At 57.2% G+C, this 14,965-nt stretch overlaps 6 protein-coding genes across 6 annotated transcripts; 3 read left to right on the forward strand and 3 right to left on the reverse strand.

Moving 5' to 3' along the window:
* Positions 1-496: 496 nt before the first annotated feature.
* On the forward strand, positions 497-2,105 carry N657DRAFT_662180 (uncharacterized protein). The gene is made up of 2 exons (XM_062795125.1): positions 497-822; positions 872-2,105. The coding sequence occupies exons 1-2, from the start codon at positions 741-743 to the stop codon at positions 1,975-1,977; spliced, it is 1,188 nt and encodes a 395-aa protein (XP_062649516.1). The 5' UTR covers positions 497-740; the 3' UTR covers positions 1,978-2,105.
* A 178-nt stretch (positions 2,106-2,283) lies between these two features.
* On the reverse strand, positions 2,284-2,597 carry N657DRAFT_678800 (uncharacterized protein; the record flags this gene model as incomplete). Its single annotated transcript, XM_062796112.1, has 2 exons — positions 2,284-2,308; positions 2,368-2,597. 2 exons carry the CDS (start codon positions 2,595-2,597, stop codon positions 2,284-2,286), a joined length of 255 nt encoding a protein of 84 aa, XP_062649517.1.
* Positions 2,598-3,070: 473 nt separating this feature from the next.
* On the forward strand, positions 3,071-3,724 carry N657DRAFT_567628 (HIT-like protein; the record flags this gene model as incomplete). The annotated part of the gene is made up of 1 exon (XM_062788532.1): positions 3,071-3,724. The coding sequence occupies one exon, from the start codon at positions 3,071-3,073 to the stop codon at positions 3,722-3,724; it is 654 nt and encodes a 217-aa protein (XP_062649518.1).
* A 30-nt stretch (positions 3,725-3,754) lies between these two features.
* On the reverse strand, positions 3,755-5,040 carry N657DRAFT_642495 (Aldo/keto reductase-like protein). Its single transcript, XM_062792355.1, has 3 exons — positions 4,909-5,040; positions 3,894-4,846; positions 3,755-3,839 (listed from the first exon to the last, which is right to left on the reverse strand). The coding sequence occupies exons 1-2, from the start codon at positions 4,929-4,931 to the stop codon at positions 3,910-3,912; spliced, it is 960 nt and encodes a 319-aa protein (XP_062649519.1). The 5' UTR covers positions 4,932-5,040; the 3' UTR covers positions 3,755-3,839; positions 3,894-3,909.
* Positions 5,041-5,367: 327 nt separating this feature from the next.
* On the reverse strand, positions 5,368-8,333 carry N657DRAFT_662184 (chaps-domain-containing protein). Its single transcript, XM_062795126.1, has 6 exons — positions 8,025-8,333; positions 7,841-7,967; positions 7,654-7,784; positions 7,315-7,595; positions 6,221-7,257; positions 5,368-6,162 (listed from the first exon to the last, which is right to left on the reverse strand). The coding sequence occupies exons 1-6, from the start codon at positions 8,045-8,047 to the stop codon at positions 5,620-5,622; spliced, it is 2,142 nt and encodes a 713-aa protein (XP_062649520.1). The 5' UTR covers positions 8,048-8,333; the 3' UTR covers positions 5,368-5,619.
* Positions 8,334-8,521: 188 nt separating this feature from the next.
* On the forward strand, positions 8,522-14,872 carry N657DRAFT_591494 (histone transcription regulator 3). The gene is made up of 3 exons (XM_062789910.1): positions 8,522-8,631; positions 8,690-8,764; positions 8,821-14,872. Exons 1-3 carry the CDS (start codon positions 8,629-8,631, stop codon positions 14,824-14,826), a joined length of 6,084 nt encoding a protein of 2,027 aa, XP_062649521.1. The 5' UTR covers positions 8,522-8,628; the 3' UTR covers positions 14,827-14,872.
* Positions 14,873-14,965: the final 93 nt, after the last annotated feature.

The raw sequence follows: 14,965 nt of genomic DNA on the forward strand, positions 1-14,965 counted from the left end.
CCGGCGCCCAGCGTTTCGGTGAGATGATGTCGCGGCTGAATCAGCACAGGCGGGGAATTGACAAAGTTGAGTAGGTTCGTTGAATTGCGATTTGTTGGCTGTTACGTCGAGAGAGTGAACTGACAATGGATCGGAAATAAATGGGTCAAAGGGACTGGGGAAGCCAGAGGTCTTTTATCGGGGGCGAGATTTGGAGGGCTAAATCGGGAGAGGGCTTCGGCGTTTGCTTAGGTTGGTTGCTCCTCGGAACCAACGCCAACCACGTCGGCGCTATGGTCGCCAAGGCGAAGTTGGACAAGGACCATAGCCATTCCACTTTGTGTACCCGAGAAGATGACGTGAGACCGATCGTGGGCCAATTTTTTTTGTAGCTACCCGCGAGCAATCAGAAATCGACCATTTGTCCACTGTGATATGGGTGTCTGCAGCTCGACGTCGTATTCTGGGACTCTTAATCCGCCGTGTCCTTGATACACTGGCTCGTCGACAGCCAGAGTGATGAATGTGACAAGTACTGTAGCATCGAGATTGGAAGAAAAGGTGTAGCCTTAAAGGTGGGGAACTAGCCAAGACACAGCCGAATCCAGACGGAATTCTCGACGAATTGCCCCACCAGGTCCCGCCATCATCATCGAAGTTCGATCTCGATTCTGGATGCGCCCCATCCAACCGCCAGAAGCTCCATCCCATTTCAACGCGACCAAGTTCAAGCTAGTCATCGTGAAGTCTAGACAATCATAATGGACTCGGTTTTGGCGGCAGCTACGAGCCCGGAAGGGCAAACAGAGAAGCCCGTTGTCGTCGTCTGCGTCGGCATGGCTGGTTCGCACCACCTTCCGCGTCCACTGTCTGGCGCTGCTGACATGTGCAGGCTCCGGCAAAACGACCTTCATGCAGCGAATAAACGCCCATCTGCACGGGAAGAAAGAGCCTCCCTATGTCATCAACCTCGATCCAGCTGTCACCCACTCGCCATTTGCGAGCAACATCGACATTCGCGATTCGGTCAACTACAAGAAGGTGATGGAGGAGTACAACCTCGGACCCAACGGCGCCATCATGACATCGCTCAACCTCTTCACCACAAAGGTAGATCAAGTCCTTGGCCTTCTCGAAAAGCGCGCAGCACCAGACCCGGAGCACCCGACACGCAAGCCGGTCAAGCACATCCTCGTCGACACCCCCGGACAGATAGAGGTCTTCGTATGGTCTGCATCCGGAAGCATTTTGCTCGATTCGCTCGCCTCGTCGTTCCCCACGATAATCGCCTATGTTGTCGACACGCCGCGCACCAGCTCCACATCGACCTTCATGAGCAACATGCTTTACGCCTGCAGCATCCTCTATAAGACGAGGCTACCGATGATTGTGGTGTTCAACAAGACAGACGCCAAGGACGCATCGTTCGCCAAGGAGTGGATGACCGACTGGGAGGCGTTCCAGGCGGCCTTGAACAATGACGAGAATAACAATTCTTTTGGCGGCCAGGAAGGCGAGGGGTCTGGCAGCGGGTACATGGGCAGCTTACTCAACAGCATGAGCCTCATGTTGGAAGAGTTCTACAACCATCTCAGCGTCGTCAGCGTAAGCTCGCTTCACGGCACGGGGATCGACGACTTCTTTGAGGCAGTTAAGGAGAAGGCGGAGGAGTTCAAGCGGGATTACCAACCGGAACTGGACCGGCGCCGCGCTGAGCGGGAAGAGAACAAGAAGAAACAGAGGGAAAAGGAACTGGAGAAGATGATGAAGGGTATGTCGATGGATACCACGGCCTCGACGAGCGCGGTTGGGAACATCAAACCAGAGGATGAAGACATGGAGGTTCTCAGCACGGATGAAGAGAGTGAGGACGAGTTAGACGACGAGCAGGACAAGGAGGGACTCCAGGCGAGGTATGAAGCTGCAATGTTGCACCAGGACGAGTCGACCACCGAGGATGCGAGTTTTGTAAAGTATCTGCACTCGCAGCGCGGATAGGAGTCGGGCGGAAATTGGGCCTTGGTCCCAGAGACATGAGACCGTAGCGACATCAGCATTATCGGCGTTTGGATGATACCACGTTTAGGTAGACTAGCAGAAGGCAAAAATCATTGCATTAGCTTCAGTCCCTGCGGAACACACTTCCCCTGACATATAAACCGCCCAAACGCCATTACCAAATGCGATAGCCTGTTCCTGTTTGCCGTTGATGGTCTCTCCGATTCGCGGCCGCAAGTATAGATACGGCCTCTATCGCTCGCCCCCATTCCCAAACAATCCGCCAGTACCCAGCTCCAAGTGTTACTACCGCGCCTCGAACTGGACCATCCTGCAAATTAAAAGTCAGCACCCCTCCTAAATTATGAAGGGACCCCAGCCCAGTCCTACCTCTTCGTCCTCTCCTTGTACAGCACGCGGGCACCGCACTTTTGGCAGCGGATCGGTGCGCCCTTTTCCAGCGGCACCCGCACCGCGCAGTCGCCGCACAGGTAGTGCATGGTGCCGCCGCTCTCGTAGTCGCGCGCCACGGACGCGTTGAAGGAGCCTGCGCCGGTGGTGCCGGAGCCTGCACCGATGGTTGGCGAGCCGGTGGGGATCTGGTACTGCTCGCGCGACATTGTAATAGGTTCGTTTTGTGGGGTTTGGCTCCTGGGATGCGGGTTTTGCAAATGTCTGTGTCAGCGCCGTTGAGTTGAGTGTGTTGGTATATAGATGCTGGCGAGAGTGTGATTGGGGAGAGCGACTTTGGTTCAACTCGAAGACGAGGACCGCTGATAAATGCGGACTGGCTTGCATGTCTACCGAGGGGCAGAATGAGGCGGCAGAATTTGGCGGCAAAGAGCGGCAGAATGGCGTCACGTGGGTTGCAACAAACGATCCTTTTAAAAAGTTTGAAACCGCGGTAGTATTCCGGCAGGCAAGCGATTTATCCGGGGGAGGGCACCAGTTGACAGCTGCAGTCTCAGTGCTTGCCTGAAATGTTGAACGCATCAACAAGGCCTTCGGGTCTGGGCTCTCACTAGGTACCTTTTTTACTTTGTATGTTCCGCTCACCTTCATCGTCCATCTCCGACCACGACAATAGCACAGCATGGCAACCAGAACCTACGACTCCTCCCTTCCTCCACTCCCCTCAACCGACTTCGACCCAGGCCTTCCTCGCGCCCACCCCCCTTCCACCTCCCAAACCTCCGACCCTGACTGTCCCTTCTGCCACATTTCCTCCGTCTTTCCGCCATACAACCCGGCGAGCCCACCGCCCTCAACCTCCCCGCTCCTCAACCCAGCCCTCACCGCCCCGCAACCATCCACCTTCCTCGTCCTCTCGACACCGCACCTCGTCGCCTTCCTCGACATTATGCCTCTCTCGCTGGGACACATCCTGCTCTGTCCGCGCCCGCACCGGCCTAAGCTGACAGACGTCACGCCCGCCGAGTCGGCCGAGCTGGGGCGGTACCTGCGCGTGCTGTCCGCGGCGGTCGTCAAGGCGACGGGCGTGGGCGACTGGAACGTTGTGCAGAACAATGGTGCGGCCGCCGCGCAGGTCGTGCCCCACATGCACTTCCATGTGATTCCGCGCCCGGAGCTGAGGGATCAGCGGAGTGAGCGGTTTACTGCGACCATGTTTGGGAGGGGCCAGCGGGATGAGTTGGATGAAGGTGAAGCGGAGGGGTTGGCGGAAAGGGTGAGGAGGGCTGTGGCGGAGGTGTTGAGGGCGGATGAGGAGGGTGGTTGGAAGTTGTAGGCGGCGCTTGTACGTGTGGGATGGTCGAGAAGGAGAAGCATCCCGGGTAACGCCTCTGTGACACTTTGGCAAGAGCAACGTGATTCGGCTTTGGGACGGCAACCACAAAAGGACGCTGTAAGTTTGTTTGGACTGGTGATGTTCGTGTTTGGGGCTATCTGACGTCTACAGAATTTCAAGTCCTATCACTCGTCATCTCCAAAGAACACCTTGACCGGCAGCCACGCGTCGCCGCAGACCTTGAAACGATCCGGGATCGCGTCGATCTTAGCCACCTCCTCGTCCGTCAAACTCCAGCCGTCCAGGTCAAAGTTGGCCTTAACCCGGTCAGGGTTGACCGTCTTGGGCAGCACGCTCCACCCCTTTTGGAGACCCCACATGAGAAGAACTTGCTGAGCGCTGCGGTTCTTGGCCTGCGCAATCGACTTGATCGTCTCGTTCTTGTACAGCGGCGAGTCGGCGCTGCCCAGGGGCGAGTACCCGGAGCAGTGAATGCCCTTGGACGCGCAGTAGGTGACGAGTTTGGGCGACGGGTTACCTGGGTGAAGCTCGATCTGGTTGACAGCAGGCACGATCTGTTCGCACTCGTGGTCAGCGACCAGGACGGAACACCCAACGCCGGCCTGGCGTCCACATACCTTGCAGCTCGGGTCATTCAACAACCGCTCAAGATTTTTGATCGCGAAGTTGCTGACTCCGATACTCCGAATCTTGCCCGTGTCCATCAATTTCTGCATCTCGCGCCACGTATCCACAAAGTCCCAGTCGGGGTAGTGCTTGCTTAGGTCCTCCGGGTCGGTGCTGGACGGCCAGTGCATCAGGTACAGATCGAGATAGTCCACCCCCAAGTTAGCCAGCGACCTCTGGAGCGCCTCCGGGGCGCGCTTGTGCCACGGGTTGTCCAGCTTGGTGGTGAGGAAGATCTCCTCCCGCGGCACGCCCGACGCCCGGATGCCCTGGCCGACCTCCTTCTCGTTGCCGTAGGCAAACGCCGTGTCAATGTGCCGGTAGCCGGCGCGCAGGGCAGCCTCGACGGCCTTCTCGACCTCGCCGGGCTTGGACTGCCATGTTCCCAAGCCGATGGCGGGGATCGAGTACCCCGTGTTGAGCTTGAAGGTCTTTCTGAGGGGATTGTGAGCCAGGGTATTCCGGAAGGGCCTGTGTTGTGGAATAGGACCACTTACGCGGTGTTCTTAACTTCTACCATGGTTTATGTCTGGTCTGTATGGTGTTGGGATGGACTCCTGAAGTTCAGACACAGGGGCTGGAGGAGCACCTTTATTCAAAGCACTCGTCTCAGCCAAACGTGGGGAAACACTACGTCCGACTTCGAACAACTTCTACAAAACAGAAACTTATGACGTTATCATGCCCACCGCCCCCCACCATGCCTCACGAGTCTCACGGTAAGCCAGTCCACTTGGGCTGGGGAGTCAAGCGGGGTGCGGCTTTGCTGTCAAGTTCTCCATTCAGCCCTTGGACATGGACCCGAAGATACGGCAACACGGGCCGTGGTTGGGGCGCTTGGAAGGTTCGGAATCCGCCAATGTGGGTCAATGAGTGCCGATGCGGAGATGCCAGTCTTGTGTGGCTCCGCCCCTGAAAACAAAAGCTACCCGCTCGAATCGTAAACAATCACCCCTGAGCCGCAGTCGGGTTACACATTATACGACCTCAGCGTCAACTGTTGTCTACCGCAGTAAATGCGGGCTAGTCGAGATTCGAAACTGCCGGCCGAGCTTGACATAAAACTTCCACCAAACCGGTATCGATTAACGTTACAGCAAGGCTCCTGACTAACAACTACACAGAGACTCGGCCTGCTCAGCTTGCTCCCCCAGACAACACAAACTTCGCCCTTCCCCTCTCCATCCCATCCTCCCCTACCACGGCAGTCAGCCATCCGTCCCACTGCTCCGGAACGTCGCGCACAGCGCAGCGTAATGATGCGTCAGGTCGAGCACGTTCTGCGGCAGGTTCGTGGCCTGGATGATGCTCCTGATCTTGACGGCGCCCTCGTCCTCGATGAGCATGCGCACCGTGTGCAGCAGCTCGGGCGAGAACTCGCTGTACCAGCGGTACTGCCACGTGACGAGGCGTATGGTGGCGGCGACCGTGTCGCGCGTGCTGCCCTTGTTTTTTTCAAACACCTTGAGGATGCCCGCCAGCGCTTTGGGGCTGAAACGCTGCGCCAGGCAGGCGCGGTACGCCTCGACCGCCTCGTCAGTGTGCTGCAGCCGCTCGGCGAGCGAGCCCAGGATCTCCCACTCCTCGGCCGACTTCTTGTACTGCATGCTCTGCGCCCGGTACTGCGCCATCTGCGTGCGCCAGATGGTGTAGACGCGCAGGTCCTCGTAGAGCACCATGAAGAGGCTGTCGAGCCAGCGCTCGCAGAGGCGCTTGTTGTTAAGGCGCGAGAAGTGGTCGTCTTTGGAGCCCTATGAAAGTTGATTAGTTTGGTAGGCTTGTGAGGAAGAAAAAGTGGAATGAGCTCACGCTGTCCTCGCCCTTCTTGACCAGTTCTGGGTCCACGGCGCTGGACGGTCGCTCAATGTCCTCTCCGCCGTTGGGAACGAGTGTTTGCGCAACGGATTCGCTTTCAACCTCTTTCTCAATCTCGTCACCTTCGAGGTCCGCCTCCTCCTCCTGCTCCCTCTCATCATTTCCGCCTTTCTCCTCCTTGTTCCCGGCCTCGACGGGGTCACCATTCGTGGTGGGATCCGGCGTCCCGCGAAGCGCATCCGTGCTAGCGTTACGGTTCTTGGGGTAACTGGTCGACTCCTGCTTCTCGCGGTACTCGTCCTCCATAACAAAAACGTTGCTCCGGATCTTCAGCAGCTGGTCCCACCCAATCTTGGCCGTCATTTCCGTCAAGATGCCGTACGCGTGCTTGAACGTCCCCCGATACGCAGCGGCCCGCAGGTTCAGCAGGCTCGGGTCCACCTGCTCCGAATACCGCGACTCGGGCTCGCTGTCGATTTCGTCGAGCCTGGTTTCTGGCAGAGTCGGCAGACTGATATCTCTCGGCTCCGGCATGATGGGTGCATCCTTGTCCTGGTAGGTAAACATGGGACATGAGTTGAGCGTGGTGAGGGCGTTTTCCCAGTCCTCCATGGCCACGTATACCTCGGCTAGCCTGGCCCATGTGCCGAACTCGCTAGGAGCGGCAATGGTGCTCCGGTCTGCGCACCCTAGAGCCATGCGTAACCTTGCGCCTTTCTCCTCGGGGGTTGCCGCGGTTCGAGCCTTCTTGAGCAAGAACTCGGCTTGTGTGTCGAGCATGACGTAGTCCATTGGGGCTTGCTTGATTGCCTCGTGGAGGATGCGTATCCCTTGCACCTCCTCGTTGCCCATGAACAGAACCTTTGCAAGCAATGATGCAACCTCGACATTCTGGGCTCGCAGCTTCTCGAAGAGGTTGATGCCGGACGCGTAGCGACCAGTAGTATGGAAGTATTTCAGCAGGCCAGCTGTAAGATGGTTAGAGACGACGTTGGGTACCTGAACCACCGAGTCAGAACCCAGTTGCCAACCTGCGCCCAGTTAGCCATTCCGCCCAGCCAGCTGTGTCCCCTCCCTCGTGGTCTTACCCCTGAAGAACAGCTGTTCGGCCGCCCCGAGGAAGCGATGCTCGGTCTCGGTGCTGGTCACGGGGTTGAATCGCCTGACGCCGATAATTTTCCTGATGGTGTCGCCTGTCCCGTCGTCGGCGTAGGAGTAGGCGCGCAACACGCTGCAGAGGTACGTTTCAAGCCAGAGCTCGTCAGTGGCCTTGCGCTTCTCGCCTCGCTCGTCGATGCAGTAGCTCTCTACCGAGCCGGGGAAGGGGGCATGCACGCGCATGTCCACCCGAGAGAAGGCATTGTAACAGCTGGAGACAGGTCAACGGCCGAGCCGGCGTGAACGCGAGAGAGTATGGTTATCCATACCAATATGTTCCCTCGAGGGTCTTTGACGTAGCAGATGGACCGAATTCTTTGTACGCTAAAGTGTTGATGTAGGCCGCAAGGCTTGCAGACGACGAGGCATCCACACCCGTGACATGATGATAGACACCGGTCTAGGACTTCTGGATCAGTATGCTTCCACCGCAGTATGTAGGGAATTCCCACTAACCGGCTTTCCACCGCTCCTCAGGGGCTGCTTGACCAAGTGCACGAGATCCGGCGGACCAAGCTCGCGCAGGGAGACCAGGGCATCGGTACGCGCGTCGATTGCCTCATGCAGCACCTCTTCCGTCAGCCTGTAGGAACCGAGTCGGTTAGACGCACTTCCAGAAGGTATTGACGAGGGCACAGACTCGGGCACAGCTGGCGCAACCATGGCGACTGACCAGACACCGGCGCCGGGCGAATGTTACACAGAGATGTGTTGGCAAGAAAGCTCGGCGAACTTGGGACGAATTGATCAATCAGGAGGACAGGAATTTGAGGGACCGCATCGGTATGCCCCTAGAAGATAGCGATTACAGAATGCGCTGGCGTAGCGGGGTTCGGGGGACAGACGTTTCCCAAGTCCTCGTGAATTTGGTGTCTCGGTGTGATTTTTGGCTGCTGGTTGGAATGTCTGACCAGCTTGTTGAGCTCCAGCCTCCAACAAGCTTTCGAGGCTGCTGCCATCTTGATGCTTGGCAGTTCCCCACTTCGCACCCTTCAAGTCAAAATGGGGAAATGAACAAGCTCGGGCCCTGACTAACCTCCGTAACACTTTTCGCTGATACGGTAACCATCAGCGTATCCGTACGGATTACAGCGGCTGGCTCGGCAGTCGCGTCTCCCGCGTCCCTTCGCGAGTTAACCCAGATTTCGAAGCGGGCGTGGGAACATCGAACCGTTTTTGTCATTCCGGCCATCGATTTCCTTTCAACCAAACCGATATATGTTAGTTCCACGGCCCGATACAAGATGGTAAAGACATTACGGTCGTCCTCCTTGTGCGATTGTCGCTAATTCATACCGTTTGCAGGCCGCCTTTTCGGCCATCAATGTCGAACCCGAAGAGAACATCGACGAGGAGGTCGACACTACCAAGGAGCTGCAAGTGGGTTACGCCCCTCTCTACTCTAGTGCTGCCAGTGTCTGATGCCGCGGTTGCAGGTCGAAGATGCCTTGAAACTCTTCCAGAACGCCCTCAAACTCCATGCACAAGGGCCCCAATTCTTCGACCAGGCAGCCGATGCCTACGATGCGCTCTTTGAGTCCGAGATATTCAGATATCCGGAGAGCAAAACAGATTACGAACGTACCGAAGCAGGGCAAGATGCCGCCCTCGCAACCGAGCCTGTATTCGCACAGGGTTTACCTGTCGTCGGTGCAGACGTCGACGGAATCGGCAGCACCCTCCCTCAAGCGCTGTACCTGTCGTACAAAAACCGCGGCCAGTTTCTCATTGACCGCATAAAACACAAGGCACGGAGCACCGTGATTAATAATGAGGCTCTTCTGGAGGACCCCACCGTGCAAAAGGACGCCCGGGGAGCCCTCGACGACTTCTGCGCTGCCCTGGACCGCGACCCCTCGGACGCAGAGCTCTGGAGAAAAGCTGCACGGGTTGCGGCATTTCTTAGGAGTGCACGGGTCAGCCGCTACAGCCTGGAAGCTGCCATCGAGCTGGATGATGACCCGGCTGTCGATGAGGTCGAACCGCCGTCGCTGGCTGAGGGATTCGCTGGTGAGCAACTCAAGGAGCAGCTTCAGATCCTGGATGATAAAATCGCCTTGACTCACCCAATCATGAAACCCTTCGTTGATCGGGAGATGCCCCCATATCTTGCCCGATTTATGGATCCAATGCCATTTCTGCCGAATCCTACCAATGCCTTACCCGCTCAGAGAGCAAGCTGGGCCGACCTTGAGCTCCCGCGTCTTGTTCTACCGATCTCAAAGTTGTCCTGGGCGGAGCTGGGCGCCGCCATAGTGCGCTTTTTTACCGAGCAGGGGCTGTCCGGACTAGCTGTCTCAATACAGCCACCAGATACGGATGAACGGGGGGACGTTCAGATGGTCCTTGACACGCAGTTGTTACTGCCACAGTTCATTCCGGCCCCTGATCCCCCAGCTGAAGTGTCGACAGCCCCAGAAACGGTTGGGGACCAGCCCAGCGGGGAAGCCATAACGGATGAACCAGATCTCGCCACGACTGAGCCTGCTCCAACGGACGATCAACCATCAAAGGAACGGGGCATACCCATGCCGACCCGGAAACGCTCACAGTCGACAGCAGGCATTCTCGAAACCCTGGAAGATGAAGCCACGGACGTGAAGAGAAGCAAGCGGACGCGACGCAGGGACACGGCTGCGGAAGAAGTTATGGACTCTGCCACGTTCCTCGCCAGTCAGCTCCAGCCTCTGCAAGCCGCCGACCAAAACCTCTTCCAGACCACAAAGAACTTGTTGGAGAACCTCGGTGTGACGGACCATGTGACACTTTGCAGGATTGCTGAGGTTCTCGACTCCTGCGCCTCGGACGACCGGGCGGGCAAGATCCAGAACCAAGCCACGGTCGATCTTCACGAATCCATTCTGCACTTTGATGAAGACATTGGATCGATTTTGGTGAGCAAGAGAGAGCTTCCTCAGCTAAGTCTCTCGGCTTTTCTCGAGCATGCAAAATCTGTGTCTCAGCGGGCCCACGAGGCCCCTGCCTTTGACGATTCTCAAGGGCTGAGAGACTTTGTGGAGAAGAGAAACCAAGACTGGAGCACCATTCACGACATTGCGTACGAGTACGTGAAAGCCGTGGCCAGGACCTACATCGAGTACAAATGGGCAGACCAGCTCAAGACGGCAGTCGTCCACGTTATCAGCCAGTTAGATGGGATCGTGTACGACGCGTTCGCCCGTGACCTGGAGCTTTGCCTGAACGGTGTCTCAAAAGAGCGGATTGCCGAGCTGGCAGAGCTCGCGCAAATGCTCCTCGAGCTTCATCTTGACGTCTACGAGCATCAGACGGATCCTAACAGCGCGACTGATCAGGAGGCAACATTGGAGGCAAAATGCCGAATGGACAGGTGGATGGGCACGGCCGTTGAGCTTACCAGACTTCGAAATCCGTGCTCCAATGACAGTCTTTCTCTCCGCTTCCTCTGGGCAGCCGTGTGCTCGACCACAATGGCCAAAGGCGCCCCCCGAGACCATGTCCTTAACTGCTGGCATAGTTTGCGTGACTTCCTTGCCGAAACAGGACCGGCCGAGCTCAGCCTCCCAAACAACAGTTTGATGCCCGAAATCTCAGTTGCGGCTGCGGAGCGCGAAATATCCAAGCTCACAACTATGGATTTCTTTCTGGGTTTGTTTCATGAAGACACTGGCGACCCGATCTCCGTGGTTGAGAATCTGGAACCCGTCCTTAACCCAGATAGCGTCTACATCAGTATTCCTGTCGCGCCTGAACCAACGGATAGCGGCGACGTTGATTCCACGCAGCAGAAGAAGCCTATCACGGAGTGCGCCAGCCAGGAGCTGATGGACTTGTGGAAGTTTCTCAGGAGCAGTAGCACGGAACTTCGACTCCTGTTGTGGTCACGGCTCGGCGAGGCTTACGGCAAGATTCACTATACGACCAAGCAATTCTCATGCTTCCTCCGGAGAATTGAAACGGTCATGTCAGACCTTGAGCGCGACGAGTACATCCAGGCTCCCGATGAATCCAGGAAAAACCAGTTTATGGGCTTGCTAAAGGCGCTCGACGACCTCATCATCCAGGCATTACATCTAGCCTTAAACGACAACAGCTCCTTCGACATCATTGATGAGGACCACCTCAGGTCTAGCATGTCTGCCCTGGCCAAGGTCAGCTGCATGTTGCACGTGGCGGCCATCTACGAGGACGAGACGCGTCTCGGGATGAAACCTGTACCAGCTAGTAGCTCTGCGCTGCGGTCGTTCCTCAACAAGCTGCAAGAGATGCAAGTTCGGACTTGGTCGCTGCAGTACACCATGCTCAAGGTCGGGCTTCACCAGCACCCTGACCTGTTTCCCAAGCCCGAGAACGATCTTGCCGATTACTTGGCCGCGGTGCATCAAGTACTGGGGCTTCGAAAGTGCTGCAAGTCGTCCAACAAGATCTTTCTCAAGATGATGCGCGTCGAGTTCCTCAAGCAGAAGAACATAGATAACTGGGAAGACTACCTTGGCCAGGTGCTTTACGATCTACACGGTCTCAAACTTGGCGTGGGGATTTGGGAGGTCCAAGATCACGGCTGCGAGCCCGAGAACCTGGAGAAACGCCAGGCGCTGCAGCTTGTTGAAAGGGTCACGATGCTGGCCAACAGGATGTCGATGAAAGATCTCCTAAAGTCCGATCTCAAAACGACCATCGAGCGGATGCAGCAGGCGATAGGATCCGCCAAGTCGAGCCCCCAGATGGCCCATAATCTCCGCAACTATTCCGAATACCTCAAGGCGCCAATTCACCCGCTTCACCTCTACCAGGCCTTGACTGGCAGCGTGGATCTCGACGCGGTGACCATCAACACGCCCGAGAGCGCGCCAGCCAAACAGGGCTGGTTCTTCTTGCTGGGCATGATTGCCCTCACCAAGTTCAAAGGTGTCGACCTGAACCGGCGACAAACGCCAGGTGCTACCGATGACCTGCGCATCGGAGCCACGTTTCTGCGTCTGCAGCTCCAGTACACGCCTGATCGCTGGGATGCGTGGTTTCGCCTAGCAGAATGCTTCGATTATGAGCTTGAAGAATCGATTCTTTGGACTGCCGACAAAATAAACAAAGAGCGACCCGAGCTCGTCAAGCTGCAGAGAAATGCCATCCATAGCTACATCATGGCGCTTTCCCACTCATATGCGTGGGCATCAGATCCAGCTGTCCTCACCTCCGTGGAGAACGACAAAGAAGCGCTGTATGACATGTACCACGAGTTCGGGATGCGGATGTACTCGTCGAGTCGCGAGCCGTTTGCCATGGAGCCCTTCCAACATGCCGACCAGAAACGCATTTTTATTGAACCTGAGGGGTCCGGCACGTACAAGAAGATCCTGCACAATGAGATGACCGACTACCAGGTCTGGAAGTTTGCGGCAAGACTCTTCCGGAAAGCCATGGAGGGCAAGCCCAAGGATTGGAAGAATCCGTACATGGTCGCCAAGTGCCTCTGGAAAATGTACCAGAAGCCTCCCGAGGAACTCGATGAGAAGAATCGTCGCCATCGGCCCTCCGTTCGGGCGGTGATAGCCGCGCTCGAGAAAACCGTCGAGGTCGTCTCATCCCTGCCGAAACCTCGGCACAGCCAGGACCCGATCTTGGAGCCGCATTACAAAATTGTGTCGGTTGTTCACAAGCTTGTCAAGCGGGGTGACCTGACCTGGCAGGATGGCGCAGCCGTCCTTCAACGCCAGCCATTTTCTCCAGACCGTGGGAAAGAGACCCCCATTGATACTTGGCATGAATGGGAAGACTATGTGATCCGGTGCGTGCGGTTCCTGCGCGAGAAGGACAAGTCCAACTGGCAACACCGCATCATTATGCGACACGCACGCATGTTCCACGACATGAGCACCTACCCCAGCGGGAGCGAAAGTTCCTCTCACGCAAGGTCTGCATTCAACGTGCTGCGGGAGAACATGTTCACCAAGACCATGGTGATGAACGTGTGGAAATGCGACGCCGAGCGGCCCGGCCGCCACCACGTCTACACGGAGCGTTACATCCGGTACATGGTCGGGCTGCTAAATGTCTTGAACGATCGCGTCAACCTCGAAGCCGTGCTCCGCCGCATCCGCAAAAAGGGCGCCGACTTCTACCACTTCAACGAGCTGTGGCAGTACTGCGTCCTCACCTACGTCAAGCTCATCCGGCAGACCTCCAGGGTCCCCACGACTGGGGAAGACGCCTTCAAGAGCCTCAACCCGGACGAATTCGACGTCGTCGGCGAAAGGATAACCGATTGGGCCACCAGCGCCGCAGCAGAAGACAACCCAGCTCTTAGCGCGATGAAAGAAGCCGTCGAACTCAAAAAGCTCAATGCCAACCTCATGAAAGCCGGACCCATCGACGACCTCATCACGGACTGCTACGCGGCCATTTATCTTGCCGTCTTCAAAACCGACGACGCCCGAGCAGCCGAACGACACACACAAACCCCTTCCTCCCCTTCCCAACAAACCGAGAACCAACAACAACAACCGCCTAACGCAGAAGACCTCAAATCCAAACTCCTCCTTCACACGCTCGCCGCCTCAGCACGCGACAAATCCCCCTCGTCCCTCTCGGCCCTCGGCTCGCTCCGCGCGGGGTCGGAGCAACCGGCGGATAAATCTGAGAGACATTCTGTCGCCGGCGACGGCGCCGTGCCCCGCAGCACTAGCGGTGGCAAGGGTGCGGGAGGGGGGATCCGGCGACCGAATATCCTGCGCAAGGCCGAGCACGCCGTGCAGGCTGTCTTGCGCGCGGCGGAGGGGTCGGCGCCGCGGTCGGCTGGTGCTGGTGGTGCTGGTGGAGCTGGCGCTGGTAATGGTGGTGGTGGTGGTGGGGGGGGAGGGAAGACTAGGTCGAGGGTTGGGTCGGTGTCTTCGGGCACGCTTGTGAACTGGGCGGCGAGGCGGGGGGGTGGGGAGGAGACGGAGGAGGGGGAGGATGTGGATATGAAGGATGTTGATAACGACGATGAAGGTGCTGCTGGTCGTCGGGGTGCGAATGGAAGGGCGAGTGGTGATGGCGGTGGTGGTAGGGAGGAAGGGAGTGAGATTTCTAGCCCGCCCGACAGTGTGCATGACTCGGCGGACGATGAGAGCGACTTGAGCGATGTGCCGGCAGATTATGAGGATGATGCGCCGCCCTCGCTGTTGTTTCCTAATTTGAGGAGGAGTGTGGATGCTGGGGTTGTCAACAAAGTAGAGGGGGAGACTACCGAGGAGGAGAGTGAGGCTGGTGAAGAGGAGGATGAGCTTGATGAGGGCGAGGGGGATAGAGAGGAGGAGGAGGAGGAGGGGGAAGGGAATAGCGAGAATGGCAATGAAGAAGGCGAGGATGAACAGCACGAGGGGGATGAGGAACGGGAGGAAGATGGAGCCGAGGGCAACTTAGGTGCGCCTGCTGAGGGGCATGGTGATACTACGGAGGGCCTGCATGAAAAGAACGAACCGTAGGGTGCCGAGCACGTTTATGGCGTCTTGAGGTCTTTGACGAAACATTTATGGAGGATTAGACGGGCAAGCTCAAGGAGCAATAGCCCAAGGTTTTGTAGAGTCTTTGGTATGGTTACGAGCATGGTTAAAGGGGCAAGGC

The sequence above is a fragment of the Parathielavia appendiculata genome, assembly GCF_033297405.1.
Source record: "Parathielavia appendiculata strain CBS 731.68 unplaced genomic scaffold N657scaffold_3, whole genome shotgun sequence".
Taxonomy (NCBI): Eukaryota; Fungi; Ascomycota; class Sordariomycetes; order Sordariales; family Chaetomiaceae; genus Parathielavia; species Parathielavia appendiculata.

What these genes read in the sequence shown, in the direction of transcription:
- N657DRAFT_642495 (XM_062792355.1), bottom strand. Translation starts at nt 4,931, where the DNA reads ATGGTAGAAGTTAAGAACACCGC. An exon ending in GTAGAAGTTAAGAACACCGC is followed by an intron (nt 4,847 to 4,908) that starts GTAAGTGGTCCT and finishes CAATCCCCTCAG; the next exon opens with AAAGACCTTCAAGCTCAACA.
- N657DRAFT_662180 (XM_062795125.1), top strand. Translation starts at nt 741, where the DNA reads ATGGACTCGGTTTTGGCGGCAGCTACGAGCCCGGAAGGGCAAACAGAG. An exon ending in CGTCTGCGTCGGCATGGCTG is followed by an intron (nt 823 to 871) that starts GTTCGCACCACC and finishes TGACATGTGCAG; the next exon opens with GCTCCGGCAAAACGACCTTC.
- N657DRAFT_591494 (XM_062789910.1), top strand. An exon ending in ACACTACCAAGGAGCTGCAA is followed by an intron (nt 8,765 to 8,820) that starts GTGGGTTACGCC and finishes CCGCGGTTGCAG; the next exon opens with GTCGAAGATGCCTTGAAACT.
- N657DRAFT_662184 (XM_062795126.1), bottom strand. Translation starts at nt 8,047, where the DNA reads ATGGTTGCGCCAGCTGTGCCCGA. An exon ending in TGAGGAGCGGTGGAAAGCCG is followed by an intron (nt 7,785 to 7,840) that starts GTTAGTGGGAAT and finishes CAGAAGTCCTAG; the next exon opens with ACCGGTGTCTATCATCATGT. An exon ending in TCAAGAAGGGCGAGGACAGC is followed by an intron (nt 6,163 to 6,220) that starts GTGAGCTCATTC and finishes CAACTTTCATAG; the next exon opens with GGCTCCAAAGACGACCACTT.